The sequence below is a fragment of the Nicotiana attenuata genome, chromosome 3 (assembly GCF_001879085.1).
Source record: "Nicotiana attenuata strain UT chromosome 3, NIATTr2, whole genome shotgun sequence".
NCBI lineage: Eukaryota > Viridiplantae > Streptophyta > Magnoliopsida > Solanales > Solanaceae > Nicotiana > Nicotiana attenuata.
This window is the reverse complement of record NC_031991.1, coordinates 36,799,324-36,821,092: the sequence shown is the minus strand read 5'-3', so window position 1 is coordinate 36,821,092 and position 21,769 is coordinate 36,799,324. Positions and strand designations below refer to the sequence as shown.

Genomic DNA, 21,769 nt, shown 5'->3' with positions numbered 1-21,769 from the left:
GGGGGTTTAAATAATTATTTTCTAAATAGCCAACGACTATTTTTTAAAGTCAAACAGCTCTCATTCTAAATAGACAAACGACTAGTTTTTTTATTTTATTTTAAAAATTACCGTTGGGCCCGTTTGACCCGCCAAGGGACTAGTCCGGTCCCGATCCGGTCCCGGTCCCTTGGCGGGTCAAATGGGCCCGATCCTAACGGTTCTTAGGCAAGAATCGGCCCACGAGACCGGTCCAAGCCCACATCTAGCGGTCCTGCCGGTCCCGGCCCAAGCCCACATCTAGCGGTCCTGCCGGTCCCGGCCCACTTAGCCCATTTGTTCCAGTTTACGTGAACCTATTTCCTTTGTGAGCATGAAATTTTTGCCTTACCAAAAATACTCCCACAAAATCAATAAATAGATTTTCTTATTTGTTTTTAAGATTTTTTAAGAATATTTGGTAATTATTTGTATTTAGTTACATACTTTCATGCATTTTTAGCATTTTAAAATCATAAAAAATAACAAAAAATGTCTAAATCTTCATTATATAGCATTGGTAGGTCTTAATTGCATTTAGCATCCAATTTCATAGTTTGATTGTATTATTAAAAGAAAAATCACAAAAATTGTTCATTTTTATTTTTTTTAGCTCTTAGTGTTAAAATTAGTAATTTTCTTTTGTTGATTTAAGATTGACTAATTATGTAAATAGTACAAATAGATAATTAGTTTAATTTACAAATTAGATTAATTTAGGACTTTAATTAAGTTAATTAGATTTTAAAATAAAAAAAATAAAAAGAGAAAAGGAATTAAAGAGTTGGTTTAGTCTGGTTCAAAATTGGGCCAAAGATTACAATGGCCCAATTTCTTCAATACCTGCCCCAGCCCAGACCAAAATCCGGTCCAGCCCCTCCCTTCACTCAAAACGTCACCGTTTTGTTAATTGTTAATCACAGCCGTAGGATCATTTTGATCCGACGGTTTGCAACTGAAGCCCCCTTTCCCTTAAAAATATCAGATCCCCTCCCTTCAAAAACCCTAGCTGGGGCCGCCGCTTCTTCTCTGATCTTCATCTTCTCCATCGAAGACCCTCCCCTTTCTAATACACCCAAAAAGCCGCCGCCGGACCCTCCCCTTTCTGCTTTCATCTTCTTCGTCAATCACCATGAAAGCTGGCCAAAACCAGCCGTGAAACCTCCGTCGCCGGTGAGCTTCGCCGTAAACCGGCGAAAAAACTAATTAGAGCCAGCCGCCCCACCATCCTCTCCAAACAGACCTTCCCCCTCTCCTTCTTCATTCTTCTCTCACCTTCACAGACAGAAACATCCGGATTTCAAAATACCGAATTTCAGATCTAAAAAAAAAGAACTGCGAAAAATCAAAAAAAAGAAAGAAAAGAAAACGATGAAAAGGAAGATTTAAAGCTGGTTTTGGATTTCATTCTGCTGCTGCATAATTTCTGAGACTTCGAAGCTGGTCCGAGTTGAAGAGCTGCTGTATTTCGGTTATTTTCATGCCGCTGTAGCTGTGCTTAGGAGCTTTAACCTTTACTGGTCTTATTCTGCCGCCTTTTTGTTCCTGCTGTTAGGTATGTTAATAATTTCCTCTGTAATTCTCAACTGTATATGAATGAAGGCCTAAATAGTTTGCTGAATCCATGTCTAATTTTGGTGTATTCATTGTGATTGGCTACTAGATCTTCTTCATTTAATTTCTTTGTTAAATGTTTAAATCTGAAGATTTAAGTTGAATCGCTTCAAACTTGTTGCTGAATGTCTGGTGCGTTTTACCTGAGTAAAAAAATATTATGGAGCTACATATCTATAGTTGGCCTTAAAACAAATTGGTAAAGCATTGGGACTTAAAGTTTTCTCCGTTCTTTCTATTTAGTTTGTGAGATAACATTCTGAAATGGACATTTTAAAGTGGAAAAAGTGGCGTTCAAACTGTGATTTCTTTTCTCTCTTTTGTTAGTTTTGTTTACTCTGTTATTTGTTTTTTTAGTGCTTAGACATGTTAATTGTGTATATGATTTCAAGTGTCATCAAGTTTTGAAATTGAAAACATGACCGCCACAGTTTGAGTTTCATTGAAGCAGTAATGTATTTGAGTTGGCCATTAGATTTAAGTTTGGTTTAATGAAAAGCAAATAGGAAAGATTGTCTAATGGAATGGTACTAATAGCAACTTTAAAAGTAATTTTGGACTTTAAGTGTTGGGTTCTATTCGATGTTGCTTGGTAATTTAGCAACAGAAAGAATCAAGTTGTTCTCTGGACATTATTGTATATGATGTATGGGTTTTAAGAAGTTATTAGGATAAAATAATGAAATTCTGCGAGACCCATAATGATAAAATTCATAAACTAGCTCATCTTTCCATAATTAATCCACCTTGTTCTTTTCACAGTAAATTCCATAACTTTAGACTTTCACAAACAATCTCAAACCTTAGGAAAATAATTCTTATTAACATCGCAGTTTGCTTTAGGCGCGTATTATTAAGATCAATTATCATGATTACGTACGCGTTCGCTTGACATAATTATGATATTTCAAGCTAAAGGCAAAGTATGTGTTCGTGCAACTTTGGCAAATAATCTTAATAATATTGAAGTGTTATTAATTGTGTACACGTTTGCGTGACACGAGTATGATTTAAAAAATGAACACTCGTAGAAATGCTTTTAGGCGCGTTTTAACTTATTTTCGTGATTGTGTACACGTTCGCGTGACATAGTTACAATTTTCAAAATTAATCGAGGTATGCGTTCGCGCAACTTCAGCCAAACAATCTTAAAATTAATAAAGTGTGACTAATTGTGTACATGTACGAGTGACATGATTTTAGCGTCCCCAAATAACACTTGTAGTCCGTTTCAAAGATTAAAACCATAAACGCCATAATTAAAAGCGGTAAATGATAAAAATGCACATAGGTTCTAAAGCACGTAATTAAACAATATAATTAAGCCAGGTATGATTAAAGCGACCATGCTAAAATCACAGAACCTGGCAATGCCTAACACTTCTCCCGGGTTAACAGAATTCCTTACCCGGTCTTCTGGTTTCGCATACTTTAAATGGAGTCAAACTTTCTCGAGTTGTGATTTAAAATAAACCGGTGACTTGGGACGCCATGAAATTATTCCCTTTTAAATTGAACAAAATAATCCCATTTTGATTAATGTCACTTAAATCGAAAAAACTCCCTTATGCCCTGGTCGGGAAAAAGGAGGTGTGATATCCTTTTTGGTCCGTTCCAAAAAGAATGATCAATTTCTAAATTTGGTAACAATTTAGCTTAAACTTACAATTCTACCCTTAATGAGAAGTTTTTATAACCACACAAATACTCTGGGCCCCTTTTTGACTTGTCTAGGACCACAAATTCCAAAAATCTTCGTTTTTTCTTTAACTCTGTGCCCGGTCAAACAGGCTCACATAACAGAGGGCGTAGATAGATACACTGTTTTGAAAGGCAGGGGTGTGAGGCGAGGCGAGGCGTTTTACCTTTGACGAGGCGAGGCGTAAGCCCTGAGATATGGGGCGTAAGTCCCATGGATCTTTAAATTTTATAAATTTTAAGGATTTTAAGATAGTATAGAATAAAAAATAAATATAAAAATTACATTAAAACCACAAAAACAATCTATTTAAAATATTTATGAATTATAATTCAACTATGAATAATATGAAAAGTACGACATATATCATTATATGCAAATTAGTTGTAACGTCGTTACAACTCAAACATTAAAAGTAATGTATTCGATATGAAATCTTATACGTATCTCTTAAGGAGTATTGAATCTTGAAAGAATTTTGGCATTATAATTTGATTTTTTTATAAAAATAAAATACTTTAATATGCTTTTTATTTAAAAGAGAATTTATATAAAAACATAATTCACAATTTAAATATGATTCTCTAGCATCATTTATTTTTAAGTTTCAACAACTTAATAAAGCGACATATAATTCACCATACAATAACATGATAACTAATTATTTTTAAATAGTTACTAGCTAATACTGAGCTATTAAATTAATAGGTATTTTATCTCGTAAACGTGAAAAAATCATACGGATATGTGACCATGTAATTTCTATGGCACTCGAATGATTCAAGCAATTCAACACATCAAGAATAAGTTCCCATGCTTTCATAAATAATCATAAACTTAGGCATGATCTCTAACATGAATAACAGAGCGAGCATTGTCATCTAAGCCAATCAAATCATGAATCAAAATGAGCACATAATCAAAACAAGGCATAAAGTATCCCAATTCTATCCCGGTCATGATGTAAACTTGGTAAGTGCAGCTCGCCACCCCATATATACACTATCCCCAATATCTTAAACACATAGCAATCGAATCAAATCCTAGAGGTTTCCCTCTTAACAAGGTTAGCCAAGAGTCTTACCTACACCCGGTAGTCTTCAACCTTTCAAAATAGTCTTCTCTCTCAAATCAACCTCCGAACAAGTCGAATCTAGTCAAATACAACAAATCCATAGGAAGCAATTCTAAACAATAAAATTTGAATTTTTTAAACAAATTCCCAAAAGTCAACAAAAGTCAAATCCGGGCCCACATAGTCAAAATCCGAGTCAAGGGGTAGATCCCGACTATCCATAACCCTACGAGTCCAAATATGTAATTAGACTCCAAAACCGAGTCCAAATCGTCCTTCAAATGTCCAAAATACACCCTTAAGTTGTAGACAAAAACCTCAAATCTTGCTTTTAACAATCTATGTTTTAGGCGTAGAAATCGACGGGGAATTAAGATGTATGCTAAATCCAAGTGAAAATTGATTTCCTCCGGCGGTGTAGTGAATTTGCTCTTCAAAATCTCCCACTCTCAAAGTCTAGAGTTCAAAATATGAAAATGTGGGTAAATGTCCGGAAATAACAACTTAAATTTTCTGCCCAGTGACGTGCATCACGATCGCGATACACCTTTCGCTATCCGGAAGGCCAACCCCCCCAAGCTGCTGTTCTTTCTCGCGAACGCGACGTCCGCCCAGCTGTGCCTATGCAAACGGGGTCCTTCGCCCGCGAACGCAAAGGCAATCCGCGAACGAGACCTCAAGCACGCGAAGGCGGATCACCTGCCCTAGGGGCGGATCCATGTGTGTAGGGGTTTGGGGCACGTGAACCCATGCACCACTCCATACCGTCCCTTTGCCCTCTAGGTCTAGGGATCGAATCCACGCCCTATCTTTCAATTATGAAAGCCATTTTTCTAATTTTTTTTTTTTGTAGTTTTGTATACCTGATCTTTTTTTTTTTTTGGTTTCAATTTTAATTCTATGCCCTTTCTTTCGTTTCCGTTTATTTTTCCCCTTTGTTCTTCTCTTTTTGGTTTGATCTTTTACCTATCTTTTGATTAAATTTTTGTTTTTCTGTTTTTTTTTCCACCCCATTCTTTTTTACTCATTCTTTTTTGATTCAATATCTAAGTTTAGAACTCTTAAGAAGCAAAGTCTTAGTTTAATTTTTTCAATTTCAAGTTTCCTCTTTCTTCTTTTTCATTCTCTTTTTGAATAGTCGTTTAGTTTTACTATATAAAGCTAAGTATTGTAACTATAAATAATGATGGTATGATATTGTTCTCCAAGTTAGGAAAACTATTCATGGATATTTATCAATGGAATGATATGTTTTTGTAATAATAATATTGATTGTAGCTCACTTGTCAAGCTATTGTCATGGCAAAATTTTAGAGAATCAAATAAACGAGTAGTGCACCCATTCTCATAAAATCATATATACGCCTCTTCCTGCCCCCATACCACCACGCGAACGTGTTCCTCGAGTCGCGAACTCGAAGAACAAACCATCTGCCGGCCTCCCTCATTCCGCGATTGCGAGCCCCCCTCAGCAATCGTGAAGAAGCAAGCAACCTGCACCGGAAAACCAGCAGTTGTAAAAAGAGGGGAAATGGTCTGAACCACCCGAAATCACACCCGAGCCCCCGGGACCCGTCCAATCATGCCAACAAATTCTAATACCTAATCCAAACTTGTTCAAGGACTCGAAACGCCGTGAACTACATCAAAACCAAGAATCAACAATCAAAATCCTTTTCTTAAGTTCATGAACTTCCAACTTGCAACCAAGTGTCCAATTCAAGCCTAACCAGCCTAACCAAACCAGATTCCAACGAAATTTTGCACACAAGATCCAAATAACATAACAAACCTATACCGAGTTCCAAAACAACAATCGGATTCCGATATCATCGAAGTCAATCCCCGGCCAAACCTATGAACTCTCCAAACCTATAAATTACCAACTTTCGGCAAATAGAGCCGAATCACCCTAGGAACCTCCAAATCCATTCGAAACACATGCCTAAGTCCAAAATCATCATACAAACCTATTGGGCTCATCAAAATACCAATCCGAGGTCATCTACTCAAAAGTCAAACCTTGGTCAACTCTTACAATTTAAGCTTCCAAAATGAGACTAAGTGTTCGATTCACTCTCAAACCTTCCTGAAGCCAAACCCACCACCCCGCAAGTCACAAAACCACAAACACACAGGCGGAAACATCATATAGGGGATCGGAGCTCAAATACACAGAACGATTGGCCGGGTTGTTATCACAAAACAATTTTAACTAAGTTATTACTACTTAAGAATCATTTCTAGTTTCTTTGTAGAGTACTAATTATTGAACCACATCTGAATTGTTACCACTTATTAGGCAGAACAGCAAAAATGCCTCAATTCTAGCACAAAATTTGTTGAAAATAAGACCAGCAAGTTCATCATGTCCACGTCTTTCTTTGTAGCTGATGATCTGAAGTAAACAGTGAGGCACAGACCCAAAAGGTCAAACTCAGGACCTGAAGTAAGAATCCATTGCAATGCTCTTGCGACAAAATTAATGCCTGACAATTTTTTCTCATCAATAAAAAGATCCTACCTAATGTTACTGCCGATTTTAATATATGCTTTCGTAATTTCTTTTCCAGAAACTTTAGCCCACTAGGATAAACTTGTCTGCCTTTCTTACTTTCTTCACTTCTTTGTCACACACTATGTTCTCTATTATCTTTCAATAAGCATTGAAGGCGTGCAAACTGCAAAGATCACAGAGCATTTATGTTCCTATTGATATGAATATCTGCCTTTATTTTTTTTGTTTTTCAAAGTTTAGACCACTGGTCTAAAGATAATACTGATTTGAATATCTGCATTGATAATTTGTTCCCACTCGGCCAAATTTGCCACCGAATAATTCATATTCTTTAGATGTATGTCTAATGCCTTTGTTTCAATTGATGCAGGATGGATAGGGTTTGCATCTATATTGCTTACAATGGAAAATGGACTACAGATAACAAGTATTTGTATCATGAGATCAAATTAATTCTTGTGAATGATGGAATAACGTTTGAAGATCTTGTCGAAAAGATTTTTCAGGTCCTAAAACTGAAAAGGGGTGAGGTTCAACCAACTATTTGGTTTGACACGAATCTAGAAACAAGCAAAGGGATGCTAGTGACAAACGACGAGGAAGTTACTACTTGCATCTACTTGCTGAAAAATGATCCAAATTTCAAGACTTCCCGTTTCATTGTTGATATGGCGGAAAGGAACTCTTTGTCAGCAAGGTATTCAAAAACTGAAGAAGTCAATATTGTACAACACGAGGAAATGCAGATTGACAGAGATGAGGCATTGATACCGGTTGAGCCAATAACGGAGTTTGAATCTCTGGCAAAAGACAAATCTGTGGACACGGAACAATCAACGCATGGTATGAAACTAAGAAAAAGGTCCCTACCCAGAAAAGTAATAAAAAAAAGAAAAAGGTCGAGGAGTAAAAGAAACGATTGGCCAACAGTGGTTTTGGGAGGAAATGCTTCATTGGATGAAATAGCTGTGGGATCGCTCTTTGAGAACAAAGAAAGTTTGAAGAAATGTTTCACAAATAGTGCAATTAAATACCACTTCAAATTCAAGACCGTCAGATCGACCAAAAAAAGGTATTACCTGAAGTGTTATGATGACAATTGCAGTTGGTATTTGCATGCTTCACGGGTCCGTGATTCTGCATTATTCAAGATTTCGAAGTATGTAGAAGACCATAGTTGCTCTGCTGATGTGCTTCAGCCTGACCAACAACGGCACGCAACATCAAGGGTCATATCCGGTTATATCCGTGAGCTTCTACCTGAATATGAAACAGAGATGACACCAAATTTTGTGAAGGAAGAAATGAGAAAGAGATTTGGGCTGAACATTAGTTACCACAAAGCATGGCGATCAATACAATTAGCTTTTGATGTGACAAAAGGAAGTCCAGAACAGAACAATGAATTGCTTCCCTCTGAATCCGAACAGAACAATGAATTCCTTGTATCTGAACCATACAAGGAATTGCTTCCCTCTGAACCAGAACAGAACAATGAGTTGCTTATGTCTGAACCAGAACAGAAGAATGACTTGCTTCCATCTGAACCGGAACAGAACAACGACTTGCTTATGTCTGAACCAGAACGCAACAATGAATTGCTTCCGTCTGAACCGGAACAGAACGACTTCCTTATGTCTGAACCAGAACGCAACAATGAATTGCTTCCGTCTGAACCAGAACAGAACAGCGAATTGCTTATGTCTGAGCCAGAACAGAAAATTGAGTTGCTTGTGTCTATACCAGAACAGAACAATGAGCTTCCATCTGAACCAGAGCAGAACAATGAATTGCTTCCGTCTGAACCATTAAGGAACAATGAATTGCTTCCATCTGAAGCATTACAACATGAATTGATTCCATCTGAAGAAAGAAACCCAGGAAGGGATGATCAGGCCGTATTAGTATAGTTTTAAGTGTAGAGCGCCATGTATTGTTCTCCAAACCTGGACAACTGAGAGCTGCTTATTAGTCTTCATGCCAGCTTTACTCTGGACTCTAAAAATTTATATCGTAGTTATTCTGGCACTACCTATTCTAGATTTAACTGTTGTACAAAGGAAGTCTGGTCAGTTTCAGTTTCAGTTTCAGTTTCAGTTTCTTAGGTTTATTATGTTTCCTTCTTAATATTGTAGTTTGACAGAACATGTTTCTGGCACATGCTTTATCCTTCCCCTGCTTTAGATGTAGATATTATTTTGGCTGTTTTTTCTATTTTTTTCGAGATCAATGTTAGTAAGTAGTACTCCCTCTGTTTCAATTTATGTGAACCTGTTTGACTGAGCACGGAATTTAAGAAAAAATGAAGACTTTTGAAATTTGTGGTCCTAAACAACTCAAAAAGGAGTCCACAGTATTTGTATGGTTATAAAAGCTTTTCACTAAGACTAAAATTGGTAATTCAAGTTAAATTGTTTTCAAATTTAGAAAGGGATCATTTTTTTTGGAATGGACCAAAAAGGAAATAGGTTCACATAAACTGGAACGGAGGGAGTATTATTTATGCTATGATCTTTGTTGTCCTTAAATTCCAAGTTACATACAGCTATTCATAGTATCGAAATTCAAGTTAATTGAAGTCAGGGAAGAAAAGATGTAATAAACGTAGTACTACAAGTTACTTGTGGATTCTTTGGCTTCTCTCGCCTGCTTTATTGAAGCTAGAATTTGTGTGTATTGAGGCCGAGAAACGTTCTCATATCAGAAAGCTGTGTAAAGTTGCAATTGTCCACCATTGTTTTCTCAATGGAAGAAGAGCCTTGGGTAATGGTAAAATTGTCTATACGTTATGAGTTAAGGATAAAGGATAGACTGTTTACACCACGCCCTTTGGAGTGTGGTCCCTTTTTTGTGATCTAGCATTAGGGGTGTACATAGGCCGGGTTGGTTCGGATTTTACAATTACCAAACCAAACCAATTGTGTCGGGTTTTTAAATCTAAAGACCAAACCAAACCAATAAAACTCGGATTTTTCAATCTCGGGTTTTCTCGGGTTTTCGGGTTTTTCGGGTTTTTTCCGGTAAAATCTTCGTAGAACAAAACACTATAACGTATGCTCAAAATATTTCTTTAATCCTAGTAAGATACAACTTATAAAGTATTTTCCAAGAAAATAATGATGTGTCATGGCATTATCCTAAAATATTCAACAATAAAAACAATAAAATTATATAATATAAATATTGCTAATTAAAATTCCATAATAAAAATAAACATAATCTAAAAGTACTAAGTCATGCTAAAATAAGTAGACTAATAAGGGAATATTAATTACATGACTAAACGCTAAAGAAAAAATAAAAATAGGTTATGCATTTTTATCTAAATTATTGCAAAACAAAAAATAGATATTCAATACATTCTCGTTCGTAGTATTGAATTGAATGTCTTTTGTTAGCATTAGTATTGATTTGATTTTGATTTGGGCTTTTGTTAGCATTATTTAATTTACTAATATTAATGGCTATAAAATGTATTGGAACATTCAAAAGTTCTAAGTCCAACCTTGAAATAATACCTTAAAAGATAAAAGTATGGAAAATTTTAAGAAATATTTATAAATTACATCACAATAAGTATATTTATATATTAAATATATTTAAATTTTCTATATATGTAATGCCGGGTTGGTTTGGTTTCGGTTTGACTTTCTTTAGTTAAAACCAAACAATTTCAATTATGGTCGGGTTTTTTTTTCCAACACCAAACCAAATCAAACCAAACCATAGTCGGGTTTTTTTCTTGGTTTGACTCGGATTATCGGGTTGGTGCGGTTTGTCGGTTTCCTTTGTACACCCCTATCTAGCATGATTGCATGATGCTTTGCCTGAGATGCACCTTTTGTTTTGTGAATGGAAAGAGATGTTCTTTTTGGCCAAATTACTACTGCTAATGTGCCTTTGTGGTCTTTTCTTCATTTAGGAGATCTCTTTAGAAGTTCTCGCTGATTTCTTTTAAAGATTGTTTCTATGTATTAAATACTAGTGAATTTATTCGCGCTTCGTGCAGTGATAAAAAATATTATTAAAGTCATATTTTAATTATGTGTATTTCATATCACCTAAATTTCTAAAAATATTAAACCCCAATGCAAGAATGATATTATATATATATATATNCCATGCGCTCAACTACATGAACATTGTGTCTAGTCTTGGACCCACATAGCTTATGGTTTAGAATATATATATATATATATATATATATATATATAAAAGTTTATAAAAAGTTAAATATACACAAGTTTATATGGTTGCATGTCTCTACGACCTCCAATTGGTGATGCCGAGGTGGTATTCTTTGACCAACTTTATTGTTTGTATATTTTCCGATAAGCTTTAAAATAAATAATTTTTCAAGGTTGATTGTTCCTTCTCAAATATTTAAATCTCAATTTTTAGATTTTAATGTATAATATCTAGCACAAAATCTTCATAATCATATAATACACTTGTACGTAATATGCATTTCTTATGCTTTTCAAAAGACATGTCCAACCTCACAAAATTTCTCGTTAAACTTGAGCAACTGATCGAATTTGAAGTCATTTTATTCGACTTTATATATCTTGCAACACAACTAATGCTTAGTAGTATAATTAATTTATTGCCATATCATTCTCATAATCTTATTTTAACAATTATTGTTGGTGCTTTCTGCTAGGACATATATCGGGATCTAAGTTGAATTAGTTAATTTTCTTTTCAAGAATATCAATTGTAAAATAGTAAAAAATATAGTAATTACCAAAATAAAAATAAGTATAGGTTCTTTGGAAAATTGCCAATACAAAAGCTTAACTCAATAGATTCTTAATGAAAGCGAGAATTGAAGAAGTAATATGAATGGCTAGAGGATAAGGGAAGAAACTTGCAGATAGAGCCATTGCAACTGTAAGAATTATTTATTCTTTATAAATATGGATTATAATGAAAGATTGTAACGGTCCAAAATACGGAATATGAAAGGTTGAAACTATAACAACCATTTTATTAATAGTATATTAATAATGAAAGAAATAAATGCTTAATTGTTAACAAAATTTAAATGCAAAAATAAAGAAAAAGGTATAAAATCTAAGAAAAAAGATAAATGTGATCCTTGACCAAAGAAATATGCCACATCATCTTTTATTTTCCCAGCTTTATTATATATAATAGATTGTTGAGCAGATGAGACTTCTTTCTTGGTAAAATTTTAATGTGGCACTCAATTTTGCATTGCACATTGAATTTGTATCCACTTTTTAAAAAAAGTTCAACCAAAAATAAAGGGTTTTTTGACATAGTTACCCACAAAAACAAAACTATTTACCTTGTCTACCCATTTATTTTCCTACCCATAAACTAATTACATTTCCTACCCATAGTAGGTTTTGTGGAGAATTTTTTCTTTATTCTCCAATTCTTTTTTATTTTTATGCTTCTTTTCTTTCCCTTTTTCTTTTCTTTTTTCTTTTCTCCTTTTTTTCTCGTTTTCTTCTTATTTTTTCCTTTTTTCCTTTTCTAATTTCATTTAGCTTCTGTTTTTTTATATTCTTTTTCTCTTCATAATCTAATTTCATTTAGTATTTTCACTATTTTTTATTATTCTTTTTTTAATATTATTACTAAAGAAAAATTAAATTGTGCACCAATTAAATGTAGTTAATACAACCAAAATAATACTAACTAACATATGATACCGGTATAGTATATAGCTATACCAATATGGTATACAATTGTACGCAAAGAGTTAAAAAAAATTTAATTCAATTATTAAACTAAAATAATATTAGTTGTCAAAAAAAAAATTTAAAAATTCTAAAAGGATCTAATTGTAAGAGTATACCGTTACATCATATAGCATACTATATATTTTTTTTTTCGCATTTTCAATTTACCCCTCACGTTGGGTAAAAGCTTAAAACAAATTAAAAAGGAAAAGACAAGTGAATTTACGGGTAATAAATATACTATTATAGTATATTGTATGCTATTACAACATATTGACAGTATCTTGCATATTATTACAGTATACCATAACAATATATTGTATACTATAGTAGTATACTGTTGTAGTATAACTATATACTCCTATAGTATATTAGTATACTGTAGCGGTATACTGTTTTGTAAACTATAATAGTATAGTGTTGCAGTATAGCTATATACTCCTACAGCATATTGTATATCGTAGCGGTATATTGTAGCTGTGTTCTTCTTCGATTTTCAACTGAAAATTTCGTCTCAATCACCTCAAATCAACTCCAAACGCTATCAAATTTCAGTATGAACTTCCAGAAGGTACTATAAGCAATATTTAACAGCACCCACTTTGAATCAAACAAGAAATCTTCAAAAATAAAATTGAGCTTCCAAGCCCAACAATGGTGGATATTCAAATACACATAAAAATTTAGATCTGGGAAGCTTACTCGAAGATACTATAAGCAATATTTTATAGCACCACATCGAATCAAACAATAAATCTTCAAGAAGAGAAGTGTTTGTGCAAACTAGCTATAATACTTGTTAATGGCTTCATCTTCTTCATCTTCAGTGCAGCATGTAAATTCCTACGTCGAAAATGCCAGCCAGAATGCGTGTTTGCTCCTTACTTCCCACCAGATCAACCCCGAAAATTTGCAAATGTTCACAAAATATTTGGAGCCAGCAATGTGACAAAGCTGCTCAATGAATTGCAGCCTCACCACCAAAGGGAAGACGCCGTCAACTCTCTCGCTTATGAAGCTGACACGCGCCTCCGCGATTAAAGGGTAAATAGGCGGGTAAATAGTTTGGGGGCCATGGGTAGGAGTAGTAAATAGTTTAGGCATGGGCATTAAAGGATAAATAGTTTGGAATTAATGGGTATTAAGTGAGATTTTCTCATTTAGAGGGTGTTATGACTTTTAGCCCACGTCAGAAACTATTTACATTCGGTAGCTTAAAAAATATATAAATTTTATATAATTTTCATATATATATATATATATATATATATATACAAAATATATAATTATTATTTTTAATACAAATACAGAATCTAAAGCTAAACCTAGAGAACCCGCAAGTAGAACTGTTGCTCCACCCCTGTCGTAAACCCACATGAAAAAGATGTGCTATATTTTCAAGCTTAGCTCACATGAAACAAAGCATTGAATCCAAATGTTTACACTACTTTAATACCATATAAAATCAACTTTGGACATGGACCAGATTTTTCCCTATCATACAATAACTTTGATACTACAATGGAATCTTCAATCATAGAGATCACTTTCTGCTTATACATTTTTACACATAAGGAAGACCAGATCTAATGCTATATAATATAAGAAAATAAAACCTAAATGACCTGATTAGACGGTGACTTTAACTGCCAAAGAGAACAAGAGGATATTGTCAAGAGTTCAGCATAGTGTTAATACACCAGATCGATACGAGAATAGGCGACTGAGCCAGCAGTTTCAAGAGATGACTGGCTCTTCTTGCATAAGAAGTTCTTGAAAAGCAGTTCCCGAAATCTTGCCTGCATGACTCGTTCAGTGGTCCATTTCCTCAACAAAATACCATCATGGTAATACCGAAATTCATGTTTTCACTCATTTGGATACGTGTACTTCCATATTTCACCTATTTGATCCAGGTCGTTTGATCTTCGCTTTAGTAACCTCCTGCATATTCGAACGCTCAACGAAATTAATACTTCAAAATTCGAATAGTGAAGGTTAAGCACTCTCTAACACCAAACTGTTGGCTGGGAGATTTCATGCAGGTTTTGTTGCTTAAAACAAATAGCATTGGAGGTGAGATTTGCTAAACAGTTCTAGTTGGCTAACTGATGTCATTTGGATAACAAAAATGCTTTTACTAGCTTGCAGATTTCTTTCAAACTTCAAGTACTTTAGCGGTTTGCATGTCATATTTTGAAAGACCAAAATTGACATGAAAACCGGATTTTTAATCATTTCAATGCGAATACAACAACAACGACCCAGTAAAATCCCACAAGTGGGTCTGGGGAGGGTAGTGTGTACAGAGACCTTACTTCTACCCCGATGGGGTAGAGAGGCTGTTTCCATCAGATAATTCAGTATATACTTTCTTTTTCATTTGTTTGTAACTTTGTTTATATTTCAGTATATGCTTTCCTTTATCACAATTAAGTAATCCCATTTCACAAGTCAAGATATAGGAAAGATTTCACTGATGGAAACCATAAGAAAGATGATTTGACATATTCTAATACTGAAAGTAAAAAATACTCTCTCTGTCCCATTTTAGGAGATTTCTTTAGAAGTTTTCGCTGATTTCTTTTAAAGATTGTTTCTCTGTATTAAATATTGTTGGGCAGATGAGACTTCTTTCTTGGTAAAACTTTTGTAGCACTCAGTTTTGAGTTACCCATTAGATTTGTATCTACTTTTTTTTAAAAATTCAACTAAAAATAAAAAGGGTATTATCACTTTTAGTCCATGCCAGAAACTATTTACATTCGATAGTCTAAAAAATATATAAAATTTGTATAATTTTTGTAAGGTATTTGACTGTGCAGAGTTTAAGAAAGAAAGACTTTTGAAATTTGTGGTCTAAAAGAAGCCACAAATATTTGGCTATAAATCATCTCATTAAAGGTAACGAAGATAGTTAAAGTCAAATTGCTTTTAAATATATAAATGCGCCATTGTTTTTTGGGTCAGACTAAAAAGGAAAGTGTACTACATAAAATGGAAATAGAGGAGTAACTCATAAAGAAAGAAAATGAATAGTTTGTTCCAAAGAAATCACGTCAATGCTAAATTTATTCGACAATATGAAGGAAGGCTGCTGCATATCTCTTTGAGTACTTGAGACGCAGAACTTTATGTTTTAAGGGAAAAGGGTAAAGCAAAACCGAGACAAGAGATAAAAGTTGAAAGTAGGTCAACTATATTAGATTACAGAAATTAGAACTAAAAACACGGGGGCCAGATTTTGTAATACCTCTTTCCATTTATCAGCTGATCTATCAGTTCTCGAGCCCGTAGACGCTCTGATAGAATTCACCTTTTTCTTCTCCATGCCACCATCTTTAGGTGCCCTGCTTCAAATGTATTGCAACTCTAAAACTGATTAGTGGGATTGAACGTATTTGAGGCATAGTAACTATGCGAATGTATGTGTTTAATTCTCTCTACCTAGGGCTAGAAGTTTTACAGAAGTGTGTTTGGAAAGTTACTGGGAGAGTTACCAAGATTTATTAATTGAAGGGTTTGTAGAGCAGGATCCAAAGGGGAATGCTAAATGAAGTTCTCATTCAACAACTTCCAATTCACAAGTACCACAGGATTATGAAAGCATACTTGAATAATAACTGATGAAAATTCTTCTCTACAGACTTACTCCTGCAGTCACCTTAGCAATTTCACAATACCGCCCCAGGACCATTTTAGAAGGGAAAACGTAATACACAATAATAAGCTAAAGAGATGCAAAGGAAGGAAACAATCTACATGAAAATTTGGTCGAGAAGGTAGATCCCTCTAAACAGAATGATGACTCCATCTACAACCTTATTTGAACTACTCTCTGTTTGTTTGGTGGGAGGGGATGAAGAGGAGTAGATGTAAGTTTTTAAGAATAAATAAGATAAAGAAGGTCCCAGTGACCCCTCATTGAGTACGGTTCAACGGACGGCTTGAATTTCAGAAAGCATAATCCCTCCCCTAAGGGGCAGGGGGCAGTACTGATGAATGTTTCAAATGGTTAAAAAGGAAAAAGAAAGAAAATTCAACAATCCACTGCTGCAATAATATAAGGAGGAAAAAAATCCGGCAGCTCCCTTTAAAATTCAAGAAATAACAGAAAGCATTGACTATAATGGGAAGGATCCCGAAACAATCTCTGAGATCTTACCCTGATGACAAATAAGTCGAACGAGCCCCTGATTGGCCTTTTAGAGTGATTTCCTTATTCGGCATCTTCCTTAATCTGTCATTGGATAACATAGTTATTTGCATGTATGAGATCTAATTTCCCTTATTGACTGGCAACAGAAACACTGATCACATCAAGGTACACTTATCATCTCGAAAAAATAGAATAAAATGAGATTCATAAATTCTTGCCTCCAGCTAAGTTTTTCCAAATGGAGATGTTGTCATAGCAGTGTTATCAGAGGCGAGTAAAAACGAACAAGTGCCAGCTTGGGCTTTAAGCGCAAAACACAATTAAATCGCGAGTTTTAGTGAAGAAAAGCACAGATGAAGGAAAGAACAAAATATATATGAAATGCAAACACTAACACATTTCCTCCTACATCACTTTTGTAGCAATTCAGCTAATCTAATCAATCACTGAATACGAAACTTGTACAGAAACACAATCTTCAGTCTCAGGGCCACCAAAAACAGGTCTTCTTCATCGTTCATTTTATGGTAAGGAGTGTGCCGCGTCATTCGTTTGGCACAGGAAACCCCAATTGCGGTATAACTGCGTCCCTCCCCCAGGATCCCTCCAGAAAAGAAGTGGAAAACCCTTTTTAAGATAAAATTGAAGCCTGATACATATGTCAATTTGCCTAAAGAAAAATTCTGAGGCCACTCAGTTAATTTGCATAAGACTCTTATACATAGAATAATTATGCTAAACAATTTGTAGGTAGGCAGTCGAAAGAAACCAGTATGTGTTACCCATACAAGCTAGTCAAAGAAGCAATTGAATTACCTTTCACTCTCCTTCTGAGGAGTCAGAGAAGTTGAAATTTTCTGCTCAGATTCCTTTGACAACACCTAACCAAACAAATGGAAACCAACAGCTAAATACTCGTGAAACATTAAGGCATTCTACATGAAAAAAAAAATGTTTGAATGTTGAACCTGTTCTTGTCCACCATATGTCATATCTCCGGTAGATCTTCCTTGGTTAAAACTGTTCTGGAAAGCCCTAAATGCTCGCTTTACAATATCTTTGTCCCCCATCTTCTCCATGATTAAAGATTTTCTCATTGTAGTATTAGAAGCTGTAGAATTTGGGGAACTCAAACTCAGAGACATGTGTAATGATGTCGGAGCTACTCTCTTGTTCTCTAGTACAGGAGAATGTTTACTCCTTTGCATTGTTGCACCGTTCAACTTTTTGTTCGAGGATTGAGAAGGCGTTGCACCATTCAACTTTTTGTTTGACGATTGAGAAGGCGACGATGCAACTGACCCAGGAACAACTTTCTTGCGTTGTGCCAAAGGAGTATTATTACTTCTTTGAGTTGGCGTTCCACTCACCTTCTTCACTGATGGTTGAGATGGAGTAATGACCTTAGAAGTTGATGCTTGCTTAGATGTTGGAGTGGAAATTCTTGATGAGGATTTTGTCACAGGTGATGTCAGTTTCTTCTTTGTTCTAGCGGATACCCGATCCTCAGTGTGTACCTGAAAATGAACAAGCAACACTTCCATAAATAACAGGAAAGAGATAAAAGAAAGAACAGGAAAATAGGAATTCGGCTCAATAAGATAACTCGAAGTACCAATAGCCAGAAAAGTTCCAACATATCACCTTACGAGGCGCATTCTTTACGTTTGCGCTAGGGGTCTTGCTTTTCTTAATAGAGGATTTTTGAGCTTGAGTATCCGCTTGTGGAGTCTCTACTACACTATCTTGACATCCTTTATCAGGATTCCGTTCTTCAACCTTATGAAGTTCTTCGTGATCACATGTTCCCAAGATAGTTTCTTCCTTAGCTTTAGTAACCAATAAGCAATCGCACTCCACATCAACGGAAATATCATCCTTTAACTCATCGATTCCCGAAATAGTTCCTTCTTTAACTTCAGTGACCAATGAGCTATCACACTCTACATCAACAGAAAAATCCTCCTTTGACTCATCAATTCCTGAGATAGTTAGTTCCTTAGCATTGTCAACTAATAAGTTATCACGCTCCACATCAACAGTAGTATCCTCCTTTGGCTCATCAACTTCATCACTAGTCTTCAAATCTTTCGCTGACATTTGCTGCTCACCATTGGATAAACTGAAATCACCATCAGAAACCTGAGGTTCCATTTCCTTTTCTACTTGTTGTGTTTCCTCCTCTAATTGCTCCAACTTCTTAGCGGCAATCTTCTTGTAATGTGCTTCGAAATACGCCTTCTTCTGAGCTACTGATCCAGGTGTCGAACACTTTTCAACTTCTTCAAGATACTTATTAGGGGAGAAAGATGACCATTTCTCCCAAGAAAGTGCATCATTCTCAAACCTTCCAAAAGAAACTGATACTTCAAGTCTAGGACCAGATACAGCTGACTCACCCATCTGCTCATTATAACACAAATCCATTCTTTATCAATAAACTCAAACAAGAATAACAATGACAACTAACTAGGGCTTAAAAGAAGATCTAAGAGGATAATTGAATCAATAAAGGACAACCCGGTGCACTAAGCTCCCACTATGCACGGGGTCCGAGGAAGGGCCGGACCATTGTAGGCAGCCTTATCCTGCATTTCTGCAAGAGGCTATTTCCACGGCTCGAACCGTGACCTCCTAGTCACATGGAGGCAACTTTACTAGTTACACAAAGGCTCCTCTTCCAGGATAACTGAATCAATAGTTATCAACAAATAGAGCATACTCAAAGACACATTATTTGAAACAAAAATTATAAAAATAGACCACTTCTAAGTGATCAAAGAACAGAAAAATTGGTACCTTGTGCTTGACAACAGGAGTTTGCACAATGGATTCACCCATCAATCTACAAAGCTACCACAAGATTTCACACAATATACATATCATAACCTGTGAAAAAAAAAAAGCAAATTGAAGAAATTGAAGTAAGAAATATGCAGTTACAAGTTCATGTGCTGTGTTTTCTACTGTTGCTTTACATATGCATTATCCATACTGCTTTCATACAGTTATTTTTTTTAAGGGAAAAAATTGTCATTTTATGGATCTATTGGAAACTGCTAAAGATCAAAACTTTAATCATCAAGATTGACATATTATAAAAATGAAACAAAAGAAGAAAAAAAACTAAAGTTGCATATAATTCTCACAATAAGTACAAAAAGTCGTGTATCATCTTTTTACTGCAAGCCCCTCTTTCTGGAGACACAAAAAAAAGTTGTAAAGTTGCAATCTTTGATAAGAAAAAGGACTAAAAGTGAGAAAAGATTGATACATTATAGTACCAAATACTTTATTAGGTTGGTGGTGAAAATCTTGAAAAGATTTGTGATAATAACATAATGACAAATCTAACAATAAAGTTGAAAAAAATTAAGGAAAATTTAAAAAGGGGTCTTACCTAAAATACAATTAAATTCAAAGGGGATGGAAAGAGACGGGTAAAGAAGATAATGATCAGATTGGGCATGAGGAAGAAGATAGAGAGAAGTAAAAGAGGCCCACTGAAAGAAGAAACAGTGAGAAAGTACAGAAGAGAGTGAAGAAGCGTGATGTGATGATGGTATGAATCTTCAAAGAGCAATCCATTCAATAATGGAGGCGCCTTAGGACACGTGGGGCCTTATTGACTCGTTGGACAATTCTTTTACATAAGTGGTTAGTTGGAGAAGTAGTGAAAAAAAGAAGTTGGAGAAACAAAAAGAGAAGCTCTTTTGAGAGTTGAAGGGGTAGGATGGATAAGCAAAAATAATTTTAGGATGAAAATCTAGTATAGGATAATTTGTTATTTGCCAAAGAATGAAATAGTAATCCCATGATAAGTTATTCCGGGATAAAGCAGTAAAATTGACAATCCTAGGATTACTACAACATATCAAAAAGTCAATAAGAAATAATACCAGGATAACTAACCTCATCATACTAATTCTAGTATAAATAGACTGTTTGGCTAAGATTTTGGCCCAAAAAAGAAATTGGGCCAAAAGTGCTTCTTTTTTTTTTTTATAAAAAAAATTTAAGGTATTTGGCCAAGCTTTTAAATTATTTTTTTTACTTTTGAGTAGAAGCGGAAACCATTTTTTGAATAGCAGAAAAAAATAATTTATTCCCAAAAGCACTTTCTTTAAAAGTATTTTAAAAAATATTCTTAAAAGCACTTTTTAAAATCCGAGTCTAACTAATTATAGCTCAAAAGTGCTTTTTTAAATTAATTAACCGAACCTCACGAGCTTTAACTCGGGCTTCCTCTGGGTCCGTCTCAAAGACGAAGTCCATCTGACCCAATTCCTCGTACTGCTCTCGAGGAATGGCAGGAAACTCAGAGGCATGAGAAGTAGAGGGTCGTTCAAGAAGTTTGGCATTCTCGCCCTCCACAGCAGAAATCCGCTCAAGTAGCTCGGAGTTCTCTTTCTCCAATTCGCCAATCCTCTCCTCGAGCCTGGCCTCCTTAGCTTCAGCCGTCGACTAGACGTTGTCCCGTTCAGCGCGAAGAGTTCTGTTCTCTAAATCTAAAAAATAGCCTATTCTCGAGTCTCCATTCGGAAGGAATCCGCCTCCTCGAGTAGCTGTAGTTTTTCGGCGACCTCTCCCCTGAGCACGTTCATTTCGAACTGACACCCATCCAACTGACTTTGCAGTTGATCAACCTGGCTCTGAAGGTCGCGGCACTGGCCTCCACGCCCTTGCTCGGCTTGAGTTCCTCCTCATTTCTCTTCAATGCCCCCTTGAGAGAATCGCTCCACAGACGCGAGCAATTCTTCACCTCTTTTTCTCAGCTCCTCCCTAAGGGCAGACACATCGCCCTCGTCACGAAGCCGCTTCTCGGCCGCCTTATACGGCCCTCGTTGCTCCTCATACTTTGATCGTAATTTTTGATAAATCTCCTTTCGCCTTTTCTCTCTCCGCACACTTTGAAGTTCCAATATAACAGCCTGCACGATAAAAAAGGGTAAACAAGATAAAACTCAAAAGC

At 35.4% G+C, this 21,769-nt stretch overlaps 2 protein-coding genes across 3 annotated transcripts; one reads left to right on the top strand and one right to left on the bottom strand.

Annotated features, from left to right (window-relative positions):
• On the top strand, positions 1,022-9,138 carry LOC109223538. The gene is made up of 2 exons (XM_019387903.1): positions 1,022-1,573; positions 7,295-9,138. The coding sequence occupies exon 2, from the start codon at positions 7,296-7,298 to the stop codon at positions 8,832-8,834; it is 1,539 nt and encodes a 512-aa protein (XP_019243448.1). The 5' UTR covers positions 1,022-1,573; position 7,295; the 3' UTR covers positions 8,835-9,138.
• LOC109223537 (protein WVD2-like 7) lies at positions 14,031-20,417 on the bottom strand. 2 transcript variants are annotated; one of them, XM_019387901.1, is made up of 8 exons: positions 20,198-20,417; positions 19,597-19,686; positions 18,442-19,200; positions 17,766-18,314; positions 17,614-17,678; positions 16,804-16,878; positions 15,892-15,988; positions 14,031-14,582 (listed from the first exon to the last, which is right to left on the bottom strand). In XM_019387901.1, exons 2-8 carry the CDS (start codon positions 19,636-19,638, stop codon positions 14,538-14,540), a joined length of 1,632 nt encoding a protein of 543 aa, XP_019243446.1. In that variant the 5' UTR covers positions 19,639-19,686; positions 20,198-20,417; the 3' UTR covers positions 14,031-14,537. The 2 variants fall into 2 exon arrangements, with proteins under 2 accessions (XP_019243446.1, XP_019243447.1); XM_019387902.1 differs by lacking the exon at positions 20,198-20,417 and adding an exon at positions 19,947-20,055.

Bases quoted from the DNA above. Each gene is read 5' to 3' on its own strand.
- LOC109223538 (XM_019387903.1), top strand. From the start codon at position 7,296: ATGGATAGGGTTTGCATCTATATTGCTTACAATGGAAAATGGACTACA.
- LOC109223537 (XM_019387901.1), bottom strand. From the start codon at position 19,638: ATGGGTGAATCCATTGTGCAAACTCCTGTTGTCAAGCACAAG. The intron at 18,315-18,441 runs GTGATATGTTGG...GTTCATTTTCAG, and splicing joins TAAAGAATGCGCCTCGTAAG to GTACACACTGAGGATCGGGT. The intron at 14,583-15,891 runs GTATTACAAAAT...TCGAATATGCAG, and splicing joins CAGCTGATAAATGGAAAGAG to GAGGTTACTAAAGCGAAGAT.